This window comes from Vigna unguiculata, chromosome 3 (genome assembly GCF_037176805.1).
Source record: "Vigna unguiculata cultivar grain cowpea cultivar isolate G323 ecotype 2 chromosome 3, ASM3717680v1, whole genome shotgun sequence".
Lineage (NCBI taxonomy): Eukaryota > Viridiplantae > Streptophyta > Magnoliopsida > Fabales > Fabaceae > Vigna > Vigna unguiculata.
Genome location: NC_140794.1, coordinates 26,199,333 through 26,217,758, shown reverse-complemented (window position 1 = coordinate 26,217,758; position 18,426 = coordinate 26,199,333). Strand labels below are relative to the sequence as shown.

Below are 18,426 nucleotides of genomic sequence, written 5' to 3'. Positions count from 1 at the left end.
AGTTTTTTTATTATAAATAATCATTTAAATTTGAAAAATAATAAGTAGTATTAGTATTAATATTAATATAATAATAATAATTATTATTATTATTTGAATTTTTTTTAAATAATATTAGTGTTATTATTATTATATTAATATCAATCTTAGTGTTATTATTTGAATCGTAGTATTTAGATACACATTTTACTTTTATCTACTACGAATTATATATTAATTACTTTTTCTAATGTTTTTTCTTTATTTTCAAAATTTTGTTTTTTATTTAAGACAAACATTTTTTTGAAATGTATTTTTATAATTTTATTAATGAATCCAAATTTTGATATTAAAATATTATCATATATTTATCAAAATATTCATATATATATATATATATATATATACTTTTTAATGAATAAATTTCATATATATAATTTAATAATCAAATTATCCGAGAAAAACAAACTCAAATTAAGAAAAAAATATTACTTATGCAAAAATAAAATAAAAATGCAAAAAAAAAATTAAAAAAGAAATAATTAAAAATTATAATTTCAATTTTAATTCATTACAAAATTATTTCAAAAATCTCAAAGAAATAAAAAAATTGTTTATATAAAAATTTAAAAGCATTCAAAATAAAAAAAGGAGGATATTTATATAAAATTTTAAAAAAACCTAAAAAAATGAAAAAAGTTGAACATGTCAAGTACAACTTGTTTATGCAATTTTCTTATACAGGCATTGCTTATCAAACTTACGTCATCTGGCTTTTTTAAAATTTGAGTAAAGTAAAAGATCTATCACAATTATTTGTCTTTACAAAATTGACATTCCATGTTTAAAAAAATGTTGTTTTGATGGAGTGGTTTTTAGTGTCCCAACCATACCACGAAACTAGTATGTATACACGTAGCAAGGTCGCTTATCTTGTGCTGAGACACTACTCAGTACATAATAAGCGGCACCAATGTCACAAAGTCGCTTATTCTGTGCTGAGACACTACTCAGTACACAGTAAGTGGCACCAACGTCACAAAATCGCTTACTCTGTACTGAGACACTACTCAGTACACAGTAAGCGACACCAACGTCACAAAGCTGCTTACTTTGTGTTGAGACACCATTCAGTACACAGTAAGCGACACCAACGTCACAAAGCTGCTTACTTTGTGTTGAGACACCATTCAGTACACATTAAGTGGAATGTCACCAAGGTCGCTTATCTTGTGCTGAACTGTGATGCTCCAACACGGTGCTTGGATGACGCTTCTCGCTCCTGAAGCGGACATGGAGGCGGAGGCGCGATGGACACTTGCACGACGCTGTGTCGGGAGCTTCTCCATGGATCAGACACGACCAGCTCTGCGACATGTGCGAGAGGACACCTCCATTTGTTTGGAGGCACGACAAGAAAAATAAAATCAATAAGAACAAAATTATTCTATAAATTAGAGTAATATGAGATGCTATAATCACAAGTAACAAAAATAGAAGAAAGAATCGAGATTGGGAGCTCTTGGGTTAAGAGGAAATACAATTGAGAAACTTGTTAGCAATTGCAAAACAAAGAGAAGTTGTTACTTTGCAGTTGTAGAACCAAGGGAAGGAGAAAGAAAGTCTAGAAAAGATTCTGAAAAGGTAACTTTATAAACTTTCTTTTTTATAATTTAAATAAATATCCTTCATAGTTTTTTTTATATGTAAAAATAATTTATCATAGTTTTTTTATACAGTGTATATTTGTATATGTGAACAATTTTTTTTGTTAATGTTGTTAGTATTTATTAAATAATGTTTTATTGTATTTTATAATTTATTTATTATATTAAATTTAAAATTATGTAATTTAATTGTATAATTTCACTTTAAATGGAACAATATATCTATTGTTGAAATTTTATTAGATCAAATTAACTAGAGAAAAATAACATTTTTTATGTTTTCAAGTTTTTTATTGCTATATTTTTATTATTTAAAACACCTTTATATAATGTTAAGATATAAATTCAAATGAAAAAAACAAGTTTAAAGTAAAACCGAAACAAATCTACATAGAGTGAATAATTTATTTTATATTTAAATTTTTATTTTTTATTTGAATTATATCTTTTTATTTTTTTTAATATTTGTCCCATTTAAAATAAAAATATTAGTTTTTTATTTTTATAATTAATATTTGTCCCATTTGAATTATATAATTTCTTTTTAATTTGTGATATTATTTTTTTTATACCCAAATAAATTAATTTAATAGAAAATTTATTTTATTATAGAAAATTAAGATGGGTATACCTGTAACATCCCATTTAATAGTTTTTCACACTATCAAACAGAACATTATAACATGATCAAACACAATAGATAGTAGGGATAACAGTTATATATACATAGTATATAAATCTGGTACAGTCATCCAAAATTTTGCCATAAGAAAATCCTGGAAGGCAAGAGTAGATGCATAAAAGGCCTAAACTACTCATCAAGTTAGGACTCCACAAAATCTGGCCCAAAACTACTACAATAGTGAGTAAGGGTCAATTCCTGCTCTGAAGGGGGGCATCATCATCTGGATTAGGCTCTGGTCACACCAACAATAGGCGATCATAGCAAAGGAGAGCACACAAGGACAAACAACATAAACAAAAAAGGTAAGCTAACTGAAAAGGAAAAAAATAATGCAAAACATAACATACATCATTCATAACACACAATTCAATAATTAAAATTCTAGACTCGATATCCGGATTGTGTAAGCGACATTGGAGCTCTTGGTGGCTTGCACCTGTAACGGTTCCCAGACTCTGCAGAGTCTGGACACAAGGAGTTATCACCCGACCGTTCCCAGGGTAAGTCCCCTTCGCGTCTAGGACTGGATCAAGTCAAAAGACTAGGACCTCCTGCTACTCCTCATGACATAATCCATTCTACTCTATCTGAGCGTGAATGATTATTGGAGTTTCAGGATACCAACCAATATGGATTCCACACGTCCTTACACACTAACAATTCACATGAATTTCCCTTGAAATTCCATTCCAACCACCACTCTATATACTCATACTCTTCTAGTTTCATCACACGATACATTAATAATGATCTATCAAGTAAGAACTTCCTTGCACAGAATCACATTAAAACATATCATTTTTTGCTCTAAAACAGAAGCTGAGGTGCTTCACTGTAGTGACTCTCACTTAAGCTAGACAATCTAGCCCAGGCGAGAAGCCAATCTCGCTTAGGCGAGTCTATCTCGCCTAGGCGAGGCTCGAACAGTGGCAAAGATTAAAAACTGGGCGAACTCTCGCTCAAGCTAAACTTGCTTGCTTAGACGAGAGTGTCTCTCGCTTAAGCGACTCCAACTCGCCTAGGCGAGACTTCGCTCAGTATCAGGGGTGAGTCTTTTTGATAGTCTCGCTTAGGCGAGAACCACCCGCCTAGGCAAAAATACCAGATCATCCCACTGTTTTCACATGCAAGAACACTTATTTCAGGACAACAATGATCATACAATCACACATGCATTTTTAGCAATCAATTCAGGACACCAACATCATACAAAACATAATTCACGGCTTAAATGAAAATAATTTCGGTTAGCTTCCCTTCCCTTTTTAAAATCACCACAAGCAAGACTCTATCACAAGGGCACCTCAATTCCTCAACATAAGGGGCTCAAAATCATAAACTCAGAGTGAGTACAAGACCCTAATTTGGTTTTGGTAAGCATTGAACTCCAGAAATTCCAAAATTGGAGAGAATTGAGGAAAATCGAATTTGACTTACCGGAATGGGAAGATGACTCAGCTAGAGGAGGAGTTCTTCTCCTGGTTCCGGGTTCAGCAGCTGTAACAGAGGGGAGGAGTGATTAGAAAAAGGGGGAAAATTGAGCTCTGTTTTAGAGAGAAAGTTGTGCAGTTGGTTCAGAGGGAAGGAAGACAGTGAAGAGTGGAGTGTGGTTCTGTGATATTTGTTGGGGAAGAAGAGAGTGTATAGAGAGGGGAGAGATAGTGGGTCCTCACAATACCTAGTCATGCCATCAAGAAAGAAGATGAAACAAACCCTTTATGGAGATATGTTACAAAGTTAAGAAAAGCTCTTGGTGATGGAAATAATATGATTAAATGCAGTTTGTGTGATTTACACTCGAGTAAGATCTCATTTGCTAAAAATTACGGGAGCAAGAGTTAGAATTTTTCCAAATGTGACTACATCAAACCTTGTGGACTTTAGAAGATTGGACAATGAAGCAGCATTGAAAATAGAAAATCCAAAGCTAGAGATAGCGGTGTTAATCCAAAACACAAAGGTCCTTTAGAAGCTTCTTTCAATATCCAAGCTAGAGATACTCTTGATTATGAAATTGTAAGGATGTTTTATTCTTCAGGACTACCATTTCATCTAACAAAAAATTCTCACTACAGGAGTGCATTTTCTTATGCTGCCAATACTTCTAATCTTAGTGGATATGTACGACCAACATATAATAAATGGAGAGGTCCTTTACTTGCAAAAGAAAGAAGTCACGTAGAAAATCTTCTGCAACCTATAAGAGATTCATGGAATGATAAAGGTGTGACAATTGTTAGTGATGGGTGGACTGATCCTCAAAGAAGACCACTTATAAATTTTATGGTTGTCAATAAGAGTGGTCCATTGTTTTTTAGGTCAATAGATGGATCTAGTGAGATAAAGGACAAAGATTTTATTGCTAAACACATGAGAGATGTAATTATGGAGGTTGGACCAAAAAATGTGGTACAAATTATAACTGATAATGCATCTGTATCTAAGGCAACATGTATGCTTATAGAAGCAGAATTTCCTTCAATCTACTGGACTCCTTGTGTAGTGCATACATTGAATCTTGCATTAAAAAATATTTGTGCAGCAAAAAATTGTGAAAGAAATAATGATACTTATAAAGAATGTTTTTGGATCACATAAATTGCTGATGATGCTACATTTATAAAACTTTATTGTGGGGCACTCTATGAGATTATCAATGTTCAATACCTTAAACTCATTCAAGTTGCTTTTTGTTGCTTCAACAAGATATGCTTCAACCATTATCAAAATTAAAAAAAAAGTTACAAAAAATTACAAAAATTACAAAAAAATTAAAAAAAATCACAAAATGACATGTGGTGGTTATTGTTCACATCCGTTAACTATTTTAACAGTTTTAGCGAAAAGGACCAAGTTGAAAAAAATTTACCAATACTAGGACCAAATTGAAAAAAAAAATCAAAAGTAGGACCACATTGAAAAAACCGAACGAAAACTAGGACCAAACTGCTATTTAAGCCTTTTTTTTATTATGAAATATAATTATTAGATTTTAATATGTATATTATCGTGTATGCGTCTTATACTTTTTCAATTTTGCCGTATCTCCGTATCCATGTCTGTGTTGTGTCTGTATCTGTATCCGTGTCTGGGCATCATAGGTGCTGAGAGACCCCTCAGTACATAGTAAGCGGACACCAACAACCTCTAAAGTCGCTTACCCCTTAATGCACAATAAGAAGCCCCAAGCACCCTACCCTAACGACTAGACATGTCAAAGTGAGCCAACCCGGCTCACACGGGTTGGCTCACCACGGGTCGGGTTGGAAATTGCTGAGCTTAACCCGGCTCACTTTCTGGTAAGCCAGAAATTTTCCAACCCGGCTCAACCCACCACGGCTTGGTGGGTTAAGTGGGTTGACTCACTAACCCGTATAAAAATTTTAAAAAAAATATTTTTTTAAAAAAAAAATCATATTTGTAATTTTTTTTCTTCTCTTTTTTTATCTATTGTTGAATACTGCCTATAAAAAAATTGGTGATTTATGAGATGGATGTTATGCACCACAAACAAACAAAAATATACAAAATAGTAAGTCCCATGGCAAAATGAGTTAATAACAAACACAATGTTTGAAATTTTATGTGCTTCATGTGGACCTAATCATCTACAATCTTATACAATCTGATTGGAGAAGCCATGATCATCCTGTTACAAAAAAACTAACTCCTTCACTCTATTTCTTCAAGTTCCATATTCCATAACATGAAGCTTTCCAAAATGATTATGCCCCTGCTTATAAAAGAAACCAAATAATAGAGATTTTGGCCCAAGTAATAAAAAACACATGCATAATGATGATAATAAAAACAAAAAATCTGAAAAATATAATGTGATTTACTACACTCAAGATTTACTGCACTCAAAGTTCACATCCCTAAAGTTCACATCCTTACTTTATCGCTGCAATCAAATAACACTTTATGAATCTATCTTCATCATACATTGTCTTAAACTATTATAGCTTCATCCAAATAACCCAATAATTTGGTGGAACTTACATAAAACTGTCAGTATATAGTTCCCACTTACGATGTCTGAATGGCAAAACCTAACAATTTCATGTGTATAGCCAATCACGAATGATTCTACAGTAAGAAAATCTCAAACTTACCAGTAATTCAAGCTTAAATTAAACATTCTCATCAATAAAAAAACTACATAAAAAGTTCACAACCACCAAAACTTGAAAAAAGAAATAGAAAAAGTGAGACATGCCTATCTTCTCTACCAATTGAAAGAGGTTTCTCTCAGTATTATAGCCTCGCCGGGTATTAACAGTGCCTTTCTCTATGTCAAGTTAGGATCCTCTCCACCTTTGTCCTGCAAGATTGACTACATTATTAGTCAAAAAAATATAGTATAGACTAGTAAAAAAAATATAGTACAATGTCATGGCCAAAGGCATCGAATTCAAACCAGGACGCGCAGTAATGAAGACCATAATGCAATTTATGAAAAAATAATGGAGGAAGAAAACATTAGAAACCCACTTGTAATCCAGGAGAAAAGCTATTGTTGCAATTAACCAAGGAGAGCACGCACGCCTCAGACCAACATCAAACACCACGGAATGGGCACCAATGTCCACCACCGTTGCCACTGAACCACCATCATTGTCGAGATTACTGAACGACCACCATGGAGTGGGCACCAACGTCCACCGCAGATTATTGAACGCACCACCGAACGTCCACCGCAGACGACGCAATACCGAGTGAGAGTGGCTAGGCACAGGAGCAGCACGAGCAAAAGAAGCGTCGGCTCGACCACCACCGAACGGCCGGTACCAACGACGACCACCGTTGCCAAAGAACGACCGACGACCACCACCTCTGGGCACCACCGCAACCAACACGAGTGAGAGGGAAGGGAAGTGCGAGTGGGTCGAAAATGAAAATGAGAAGAGAATTAGGTTAGGGATTGCGTTTTCTCTTGACTCGACCACCACCGAACGGCCGCCACCAACGTCGACCACCGCCGCCAAAGAACGACCAACGACCACCACCTGTGGGCACCACCGCGACGGACACGATTGAGAGGGAATGGAACTGCGCTGCGTGGGTCGAAATTGAAAATGAGAAGAGGACTAGGTTGGTTGGGGATTGTGTTTTTCCTCAGCTCGACCACCACCGAACGGCCGACCCAACGTCGACCACCACCGAACGGCCGACCCAACGTCGACCACCACCGCCAAAGAACCACCGACGACCACCACCTATGGCACCATCGCGACAGGGAGAGGGAAGGGGAAAGGGAAAGGGAACTGCGCTACGTTGAGTGAAAAATGAGAAGTTAGGGATTGTCTAACTTTTTTTCAGATTCTGAAATATCAATTTTAAATAATTAATTTTATTAAATTAGGTTTTTTTAAATATAGGTGGGTTGGTGGGTCAGCTCACCATAACCCGGCTCGAACCCGCATAGCCCGTGAGTTAAGTGAGCTCAACCCGTTTTGACCCATTATCATAAAAAAAAAAAATTCCCAATCCAACCCGGCTCGAACCCGTGGTGAGTCGGGTTGGCTCACGGGTTCCGGCTTACATTGACATCTCTACTGACGACTCAAACAACTTGGCGGCCCAAGAATTGTCCAGCCCTTCATATCCGCATACCCGTATACCGGACACCGCATACCTAGGACCCTCACAAAGCATGTGGTGTCCGTCCCTATTGTCTCATAACCGCTTACCAACAACTGTCGATGATTCTTTTGGTAATTTCACCCTTTTGTCAGTGGATCCAGGCATAGTTAAAGGAGGTATTTGGGCCCAAAAGTCCATTCCAGGTAGGATCCACAGGTAAAAAAGGTATAAATAGCACACTGTTCTATGCATTGATTATGCATTAAAAAATTTCCTGAATCCCTGACATCACTCGTACTAACTTAAGCATCAAAGTGTCTTTTGTAGGCATTCCTGGGCCGTCATCAGAGTCTCATCGGAGTAAGAAGACATTCCGTCATCAACTGAGTACTAGAGCAATTTAGCAGACTTATGAAGTACAACTTGGTCTCCTAAAAACATTTAGTATGTATTTCAAGAAATTTAAAAACTTCAATTTCAATGCGAGAGATCTCAGAATAAATAAAGAGTTGAACATTCTCTACACATAACCAGTATTTCTAAATATTTGACGTGTATCATGAAGTGCTTCACATATATTGTCTATCAAACAAAGCATACTATATATTTGCTACTGTACGAGTCTTGTTTAACAACAAACCATTCTTAGTTTACATGAGTATTTTTTAATAACAACTTACACTTGGTTATGATAAACAAATTGTTTAGGTTGTGATTAGAAGAGTTTGAGGTTTGCTTTTGATGTTTACAAGAATAAACATCATCTTTTTCTTTTTCTATTTTTTATTGTAAACAAATTGTTTGGGTTCTGATCAAAAGAGCTTGAGGTTTGCTTTTGATGTTTACAGGAATAAACATCTTCTTAATGCACGAAAACAAAGAAAAAAGAAATTGATTTCACCAACCCATTTTTCTCCCAAAATTTTATTATATTTTTTAGGCCTACTTTTTCATATTATATTATTATCAAACCAAGTATCTTGTTTTTTTCTCCGCAATTTTTTTTTTTTTTGTATATTCACCACCACGATTCATCATTGAATCTATTTCCCCGTTTAAGTTCCACCAAGATCCGTATTATTATTCTATTTCCATATTTTTATTTAATCGTTATTTTTCACACCTAGACTTCATTTCCATTTTTCTAATAAAACTATGTTAAGCTTTTCAATATCTTTAATTTTTAGTCCCTTTTCCTCCTTGGTTTGCACAAAATTTTACATTTGATCAAAGCTATTTTTCTTTCTATTTTTCTTTCTTCATATCCCATTTCTAAAAGAAAAGTTTCTTTGTAATTTTGTGATGATTTTACACATACTTTTTTGTAGCAATACAAGACTGCATAGCTCATAGCCGACAGACTTGTTCGCATTGAACTAAATTTCTAAAATCCAATTTCAGTATAATTCAAAATCATTTCTACTGTAAAACGGATAAATATTACTTATTTTGAAAAATCAACTTATAGACAACCACCTCTTTTTGTTTCCTTTGGTTCCCGCGTTCCTTTGTTTCCTTGGAACATTCCTAGATACTAATACTTAAATGGGATTATGATGTGACTACAATTTAATACCCTTGAGAAATTGGTATAACTACTACCTTGATTTATACTATTTATTTAAATCAATTATATGATTTTCAAGAGATAAAAGTTGCATATTGATTCTTATCCCTAAAATATATCTCAAACCCACGCTTCGCATTGAAATGCTTTGATTTTCTCGAAATAGTTGTAGCAACCAGGAACTCTGTACAAAATTGACTATTTTACATTCTCAGTCATGAGTGGCTCTCGATATTTTTAACTTCTAAACCATATTATAAATCTAAATTAGGAGATTTAAACAATTGCAAAATTGCATCACTGTTAACTCATACGTCTAGATACCTGAGATTTGTTGGTGATAAAAAATCACCATTTCTAACAAATTTCATACGTCTAGATACCTTTGAATCCTTTTTACGTTCATTGTAGTCAGGTCAGTATTATACGATTCAAGAAACCATTAGTACAATGACTTACGTTGATTAAGTTGTTCATGTCTCTCTATTGCATAATGAATCACATAAATCAGCACAAAATTGTAAGAATCGCATAATTTATTGTTGAATAACGAACGTAATGCAATGCAGGTCTCCTTCACGTGCCCAATTCCGGTTCAAAAACTACTTATTGACGTTTTGGACAGTTAGTTTCATCAAATTGGACCTTTATTATATGTCTCAATCAAAACTTGAGACAAAAAAATCCAAATTCAATTTCACATGTACACGTTCCAATTAGGGATTCGATCCCAATTCTTTTGATTAGCAAATCAATACAAAGGCCTTTCAATTTACCACTTCGTATCACAATTCAAGAGTTTATTAATTAAAATGGCATTTAATTCCAAAATCCAATAAGGCAAAAGATTTCATCTTAATATATTCCATAATTCAATTCGTCCCTATTGAATAAAAATAGCAGAGCATCCAACCAATAAGAAAAAGCCATCAAAAGCCATCAAAATTATAGACGTACAAAATTCACCAACAAAAATTGTTTTCCACAGCATAAAACATGAACCGAAACAAAACACGAAAACACCTTCCTCCTCTCTCAACGGTAAGACTTCTGGAACCTGGCTCGAGCACCGCGACCACCGAACTTCTTAGGCTCGCAGCGCCTGGGGTCCGCAACGAGCAACGTGCGGTCATAGCGAACGAGGATGTCCTTGATCTCCTTCTTGCTCTGTTCGTCCACGTACTTCTGGTAGAAGGCGACCAGGGCTTTGGCAATGCTCTGACGAATGGCGTAAATCTGGGAGGTGTGACCACCACCGTTGACGCGGATTCGCATATCCACTCCCGCGAACCGGCTCTTCCCGAGAAGGAGGATCGGCTCAAAAGCCTTGAACCGGAGGATTTCCGGTTCGACGAGCTCGATGGGGCAACCATTGATCTTGATAAGGCCGCGACCTCGTTTGCAGTAGGTAACCGCCACCGCCGTCTTCTTGCGGCCGAAGCATTGCACCTGCTCCAGCTCTTGTCCCTGTGACATTGTTCTTGTTTCAGTCTCCCAAAAACCCTAACTTCGCACAGTGAGTGAAATGGGAACAGGTAAAAGGCTAGAGGGAGATTATATACCGTTATGGTATCAGGGTTTCTGGATCAGCTAAAATGGCCTTCTGTAGTCACACTTGGACTAGCCCAAAACTTGAGAAAGCCCAAAACCTAGAAAGTTTTGGGCTTAACTTTGTCACTTACACTCCCCTTTTCAGCATTGAATGTTATCTTATCTAAATTAAAATTTTAATATTTACAAAATTATTTATTGAGAATAAAATAACAAAAGCTTTAGGTTTATTTAAATTTTTTTTGAATATTATAACAAAAGCTTTTGGTTCGATATAAATTGGTTTTAGGTTATCTTTTTTATCTTATTTAAATACTAAAATGGAATATTTTATTTTTCTGAAATCAGTTTTAAGATATATTTAAAATAAATTAAGTCCTTCGTATATTTTTTTACATATTTTTAGTATATTGAGTATTCAAAATTTATTTTTTTTTTAATTAAATTTTTTGTAGTTTAATTTTTACGTTGATTAAATGATATTCTCATTTTATGTAAGGTCCTATTCTTTTTGTAACCTTTAACAAAAAAGGGCAGCCCCAAATCTGATGGGCCAAGGAGCTGGCCCTCTTGGCCCAGAGGATAAAGCTGACCCCAAGTTGTCCTAACGTTTTCACTCTCACTTTTTCACAGAATTCGCCGTCACCTTCTCCTTTACTCTCACAGGACGCTTTGCTAGGGTTTGCCCTAAGCCTTCTTCGAGCTAACTTGAAACCAGCTCCCATTCCACGTAAGTGCCTCTTTCTAGCTTGTATGGTTTTCCATTGATCTTTCTTCATATTTCCCAGTTAGGGTTTCGTAATAATCCGCCCCTTGGTTTCGTTTACCTTCTGTTTTCAACTCGTTAGTTCATTCCTAGAGTTGCGGTGCTCGCTGTCGTGCCGTCAAGGCCTCTGTTAACCCTTTTCCAGGTACGGGAAGCTAGGGTTTCGAGTTTCAGTTGTTCTTGGCCTGTTCTTGAGCTTGCTTGATGTTTGTATGGGTTAATCGTTATTTTTGATGCGTGGAATACTTTGTTTGATTGCTTGGATTTGAAAAAACATCAGCTGTAGGTGAGACCAGGGCGAGAACTGGTAATCTCGCTCAGGCGAGTCAGACTCGCCTATGCGAGTCTGGCGGAGGCTCGCCCAGACCTTCTGCGCGAGTTGTCGCCCAGGCGAGTTGTCGTCCAGGCGAGTGGTCCTGATTTTGAGCGAGAGACTGCCTCGCTCAGGCGAGGTGAGCTCGCCTAAGCGAGCTGGCACGTTTGTTTCTACCCAGTTTTATCGAGCTCTCACCTAGGCGAAGGGGAGCTCGCTTGAGCGAGAGTCCTTCTCGCTTGAGCAAGACCCCTTCGACCTGAGCGACGAGCTGGGCGAGGGTACACGCTGGTTTGGTGTTTCCTTCCCTGCTCTTTTATGTTTGGCATGTAATTGATGAGGTTATTGTATAATGGCATGAAGGGTATAATATGCATGTGTGAGAGGATGTATGAATTATGAATGACAAACTTGAATAAATCCTTGGCATGAAATGAGCATGAAGTGGTTGGTTGCGAAACTGACATGGTTATGAGATGGATTTAGATTCTAATTCATGGATGGAGCATGATGTGCTGGTATTGGTTTGATCTGGAATATGAAAGAGGTTGGATGCGAGAGTTGACATATATGTATGTATGTATGTGTGATAATTATTAATTGGTTATTTGATTATGTTTAGTTGTAGTCAGTGCCTAATTCCTTGAAATCTCTAGGTGAGATTTCGGGGTCGTGCTTCAGTGGTCGGGACGTAATTTCATGGCCCCTGATAGTGGGTGTCCATGGTGGTGCCCCATCTGTATAACTTGGTAAGGATTCAAGGTAAGGATTGTATCCTGACGCTCTAAGGAGTCAGTTAGTCTCACTTAGAGCGGACTGACTCTTGTGGTGAGAGTAACAGGAGGCCTGAAATTCATTTAGGGCTAACCTTGTGGTGAGGGAAATTGATTCATTGTAACACTTGTAACACATAGCTCGGGGGTGAGCAGAGGTATCCACCACAAGTGCAAGCATTTGCTGAATCCGACCGGGTTATATGTATCCGGATGAGTCGAGTCGTGTCTTAGTGTATTGTCTGCGAAGTCATAACATGCTTGGTTGATTCGTGTATGTGGGATGGTGAATATATATTTGATTGTATGGATGAAATCTTTTGTGCTCTAGCTTACCCTACTTTTATTGTTGTGTGTTCTACTGTGTGGTACTCTCTTTTGCGATGATCATCAACTTGTTGGTGTGAGCAGATGCGAGGAACACCCATGGACAACAGGGAGGTGATGGTTCCGCCGCATAATCCATGTGGACTGGACTTTAGTTTCTTTATGGGCTTTTCTTTAGGGCTATGGCCCATGTACTTGTTTGTCCTTGGATCTATATACTTTTTGTAAACTTTTTATCCAGTTTTCTTTTGGGCATCGTGGTGTGCCTTGGATTGTAAGGAGTTGAGTTTTAAACTCTAGGACTACACTATTATGTTATCTTAGTGTGACGCTTCCTTTAATTTCGTATATTAAATTAAATGGGGTGTTACAACTTCGTTATATTCTTTATTTTTTTTAATGTTAAGAAATGTTAAATTTTGTTTAATATAAAACATTATAATTAATATAAAACAATAAACATTTTTTATTGTTTTTAAAATCATTTTTATCGTTTTACATTAAATTAAATATAAACAAAATAAGAAAGATGAAAAAATAAGACAAAGATCGCTTTATTCAATTAACAACTGATTTATTAAATAAAGACTTAATTAAAAAATATAATATTTGTAGTACTCAATAAAAGATGGAATAGAGACTCAGTTAAAAAATATCAAAAGAAACTTAAAACTTAATTAAATTTATTTAAATTAATTATTTGACCAATCAACCGAATTCCATTTCAAAATCAGAGATATTTTATTAATGTGTCCAATGTATCAATATCTCTTTGATTAAATTATTTAAATTTTATATTTAAATTTTATTTGTTTAAAATAAGTCAGAATAAATGGAGACCAGAGAACATGATTGAATAATTGTTTTGAATAAGTGAATAATATAATTGTTTTAAATAACTTGAAAATAAGTTCAGTATAACATGAAAGAATCCAATATATTAAATAATGAAATATTTGTTCAGATACAAGATAAAATTGGGTTTTCCCTGAAATTGTTTTGTACTTTAAAGTTTAAAGATTAAGAATAAAAGTTGAATTATATAGAGTTTATTGAGTATTAAGTTAAAATACACGTTGAAAACATGTTTTTATTGTATATTTAATTTTTTTATTCATAATATATATATATATATATATATATATATATATATATATATATATATATATATATATATATGTATGTATGTCTATATCATAACAACTCACATGTTATCAAAACTCTTAAATTAAACAACCTTAACACAATTTTAAGCTCTGTATACATAGACACGCCCAAGGGATTTTTCCAATTGACACGTGGTATATGAAATATAAATGCATATTGAATGTTTACCTTGGGAGAAAGGTATCAGATAGTAATTTTGTGAAGTCTTTCTGATTTGTCTTTGTGATTATGGTAGTTAACCAAAATAAATTAATATAGGTGTGCAGTGGGTGGTATTTGGTGGAACTGAAGTTGTGAAAAAAGAAAAGAAAATTAAGTGAAATACAAGAAACTGAAAACTAAGAGGCCAACAGGTAGTAGGAATATATTTGATAGAAAGTAGGAGAGATATAGAATGCGAAATCAAAAGGTGAACAAAAAATAAAAATTCCGGAAATAATTTCTAACATTGAAGCATTTTTTTTTTCTCTCTTGCATTTGTTAATTAAGCATTTGTTAAAACTCTTCTAGAAACCCAAACGGTAAATGATTGAACAATTAAATTCATTCAATACTCGTTTATTTCCTTTTCTTTTGTTAACCGCAATTGTGGACAATTTTATTCTATAATATTAGAGAATGCAATAAAGAGGCTCTATTCTGCCACAAGAGTCCACTTGGAAAAGTCATTCTTCTATTTATGTAACATTTTTCTTGCTTCACAAAAGCTAAATCTGCTAATACATCAGCAATTTCATCTCTATCAGCTGAGTTGGTAGAACTGATTTTGCAAGACTTTCAGTCCTTAAAATTCTCATTCCAGATTTATTCAAGTCTTGAGTTATAATTTGGTGATCAACCTTCATCACAATAACTACAGTCATCATTACTTAAAATATCATGTATATGATCTTTCAACCAATTTTTTCATAAAGTCTTTAAAAAAATGAAATTAACTAGTAATCCTTTTTAATTTATTTTTTCCCTCAAAGTTCTTATGAAAAACTTGAACTCAAGATACACAGTACCATATTAATGGATTCCAAAATTAGAGAAAATGAATCTTTTGACAGTTTTTTATTTGAAACAGAAGTTCTTGATCCCCCTCCCCTCAACATATGCATCATTTCCTGATAATTGGGTTCACAATAAACCAAATTGGTGGAAATACATCAAATAAGAGAAAAGTCACTTGGCAATTGCATATGAATAATAGAGACAAATACAGACACAAATATTTTGCAGAAAGTAAAAGAAAAGTATAGATTTCTTTCAAATCCATTAGCTCCAACTCAATGATCACCAAGCAATCATCATCATCAGTTGTGAAGAAGAAGCAAAGCAACATCAGAAGCAATCACTTGATCCGGCGGCAGAGAGTGATTCCATCACCAACCGGAAGCATGCAAATTTCGATTCTGGGGTCCGCAGCCAAAGCCTTGTTGAGCTCCAACACGAAGTCCCTGTAGTACCTAACATACTTTCTGAGAGGAGCATCAGGGGGTGCCACCACAGAACCGTTCCATAGGGTGTTGTCGTACCCGATCAAGCCTCCAACTTTGACAAGCTCAATCAACCTTTTGTGGTAGTTGATGTAGTTGTCCTTGTCTGCATCCACAAAGATGAAATCATAGCTCCCATGGTTCTTCTCCTGCATTTCACAACACACAATAACTACTACTCAGTTACCCTCTTTTCACTCCTCCAACCGATGTTTCTTTTTCATCTTGCAATTGGGACAGGGAAGATAAGAAATTAAAAAGCTTACATCCTTAACCATCTCATCGAGAACTGGAAGAGCAGGACCTTCTCTGAATTCAATTTTGTGGTCAACACCAGCTTTTTTAATCACAGGCAAACCCAGCTCGTAATTCTCCCTGTTAATGTCCATGGCCAAGATCTGCGCCAAACACAAGCAGTAATCCAGGGTTTAAACATTTTTTTCTTATCACCTGATGCCAAAACTGGACTCATTTGATGAATAAGTAGTGTGTGATTAGCTTGAAGTTTGAAGCTTATGAAAAAGATAAACAAAACTTATATGTCATGTCACTTATATCCGAACCTTATACTACTATATTCAGTTACTCTTTCCCAAAATTGTACCCACTTGACTATGCTATAAATGCATAGAAAATGGTTGTCAGAAAATTTTGCTTTTATAGAGAAAAAATAGATTTACTATTCGTGGTGCTAAACTCTGGTTTTTATACCTTTCCATCATCAGGAAGAGCGAGGGCGGTGGCAAGCAGTGAATACCCAGTGTAGACACCAATTTCCATGGTATTCTTGGCATTGATAAGCTTAAGGAGCATGTTCAAGAATTGTCCTTCGTCAGCAGAGGTAGTCATGATGTTCCTGTTGTTTTCAAAAACTCAGAAACCCAGTGCAGAGAAACCAAGCAATAGGTGTCAATTGAACAGAGAATTATATACATACCAAGGGTGCTTCGCTGTCAACTCTCTCAATTCTTTCATGGATTCAGGTTCTCTTGGGTAGACACTGGTCTCCAGAATATACTGCACACAGCATAACAAAACAACCATTTTGTCAAGATCCCATAGTTGACATGTTACAAACATTTGGGGGGCAAAATTAGAAAAAGAAAAAAAAACATAAAAGAAAGGAATGCAATTGGGTGTACCTGGTAAAGAGCATCACTCTGGAGAAGACTCTTGTGACCAACCTCTTGGTGCCTTCCAGCTTCAGTTTGATTTTGTTCACCGTTGTTTGCCATTGCAATATTTTTTGGTTCCTTTTCTACCTGCTTTTTGAGTGGCTTGATGAGTTTATCGGAGCTTGAAGGTGTGTGGGTGCTGAAGGGTGGTTAATATAAGGAATGAAAAGACCGGTTCGAACCGGTTGGATGAATGAAAAAAGGATGGTGTTTGGTTGAACCGTTTGGAGTCCGGTCCAGGGTAGGTGAGGTTTGTCTAATAGTAAAAGCATGGTTAAGGTCTTGCTTATTTTGTTGGTAGAGAGATTTTCTGCATTTATGAAAAATAGGTTATAACGTCATTTTAATGAATTAGGATATTTTAATGATGTTCATAGTTTGGGCATCGAAGTGTGGTTTTAGCAAAAGTATTTTTCAGTTACTATGCTTTTGGATTGAATTTATTTTGCTTTGATAATACGTCATAATTCAGAATTGAGAAAGAGTGGGGTGGTGTTGGAGTGGAGGGTCCCACACACATGGCCATCGAAGTTGGTGCGGGGTTGGTGAAGCACTGTGTGTAGTGTAGGAGTTGGTTGTCTTCTAAAGTTTTTCTATTTTCAGTTTACCGAATTCTTGAAGCGGAATTTAGAGTAAAATATTGGAGTGTGATTGAGGTTTGTTTCGGTGGTTTCATCCTATTGATGCAAATGCATGCAAGAGTTGGCTGTTGTTTTGGTAAAGCTTCATCATTAGCCATGTTCATTGTCCACATCTAATGATGAACACTGAATATTATCTTTTTGCGTTAATTTTTTTTATTATTTACGATAAATTACTTATAAAATAATTATGACAAAAGATTAAAAGTGTTTTTATTGTATTTATACAAATAAAAATATTATAATTAATTATTTTTATATATTTTACTTTTTTATATTTTAATAATTTTTTTTCATTACAATAATTATTATATAAAATAGTTTAATTATATTATTTTTTTATTATCATAAATTATAAACATATGTTTATATGTTTATATTATGATTAATATTTAATTAAGTTTTAAGTATATGCTAAATTTGATTACCTTCTCTTATTAAAATTTAGTTGTCAACCTAAAGAGTTTTATATTTTTTTAATTGAGTCTTTATTGTTTAATTTTTTTAATTGTTTAATTCTCGTATGATATTTTATAATTTTATATATTATCATTTATAAGATAATTTTTATCCCAATTTCAACGATTATATTTTCTTCCTTCCTTTTTAATTAAACATCAATAAATCATTTTTCTACAACTTTTTTGTTGAAAAATAAATTCTTGGCCATCTATCCTTCGATGGATAATTTTTTTTAAGCTTAAATACTCATTTGGTAATAATTTTGGTTTAGTTTTTTTAATTTGGT

General features: G+C 34.8%; 2 protein-coding genes, 1 long non-coding RNA gene and 1 pseudogene across 4 annotated transcripts; 1 reads left to right on the top strand and 3 right to left on the bottom strand.

The window, feature by feature from the left end:
• The first annotated feature begins 3,780 nt into the window (after positions 1–3,780).
• On the top strand, positions 3,781–4,954 carry LOC146887642 (uncharacterized; annotated as a pseudogene).
• An 898-nt stretch (positions 4,955–5,852) lies between these two features.
• On the bottom strand, positions 5,853–7,781 carry LOC114175840 (uncharacterized). Of its 2 annotated transcripts, XR_014993407.1 has the most exons (3): positions 6,826–7,643; positions 6,551–6,655; positions 5,853–6,064 (listed from the first exon to the last, which is right to left on the bottom strand). It is a non-coding gene; the product is annotated as an uncharacterized LOC114175840 (long non-coding RNA). The 2 variants fall into 2 exon arrangements; XR_003602928.2 differs by having other exon boundaries at positions 5,853–6,655; positions 6,826–7,781.
• Positions 7,782–10,400: 2,619 nt separating this feature from the next.
• Positions 10,401–11,019, bottom strand: LOC114176783 (small ribosomal subunit protein uS9-like). The gene has a single exon (XM_028061944.2). It carries the CDS (start codon positions 10,958–10,960, stop codon positions 10,520–10,522), a length of 441 nt encoding a protein of 146 aa, XP_027917745.1. The 5' UTR covers positions 10,961–11,019; the 3' UTR covers positions 10,401–10,519.
• Positions 11,020–15,408: 4,389 nt separating this feature from the next.
• On the bottom strand, positions 15,409–17,205 carry LOC114179722 (caffeoyl-CoA O-methyltransferase). Its single transcript, XM_028066146.2, has 5 exons — positions 17,005–17,205; positions 16,800–16,879; positions 16,574–16,718; positions 16,129–16,260; positions 15,409–16,011 (listed from the first exon to the last, which is right to left on the bottom strand). Exons 1-5 carry the CDS (start codon positions 17,095–17,097, stop codon positions 15,718–15,720), a joined length of 744 nt encoding a protein of 247 aa, XP_027921947.1. The 5' UTR covers positions 17,098–17,205; the 3' UTR covers positions 15,409–15,717.
• Between the last annotated feature and the right edge of the window lie 1,221 nt (positions 17,206–18,426).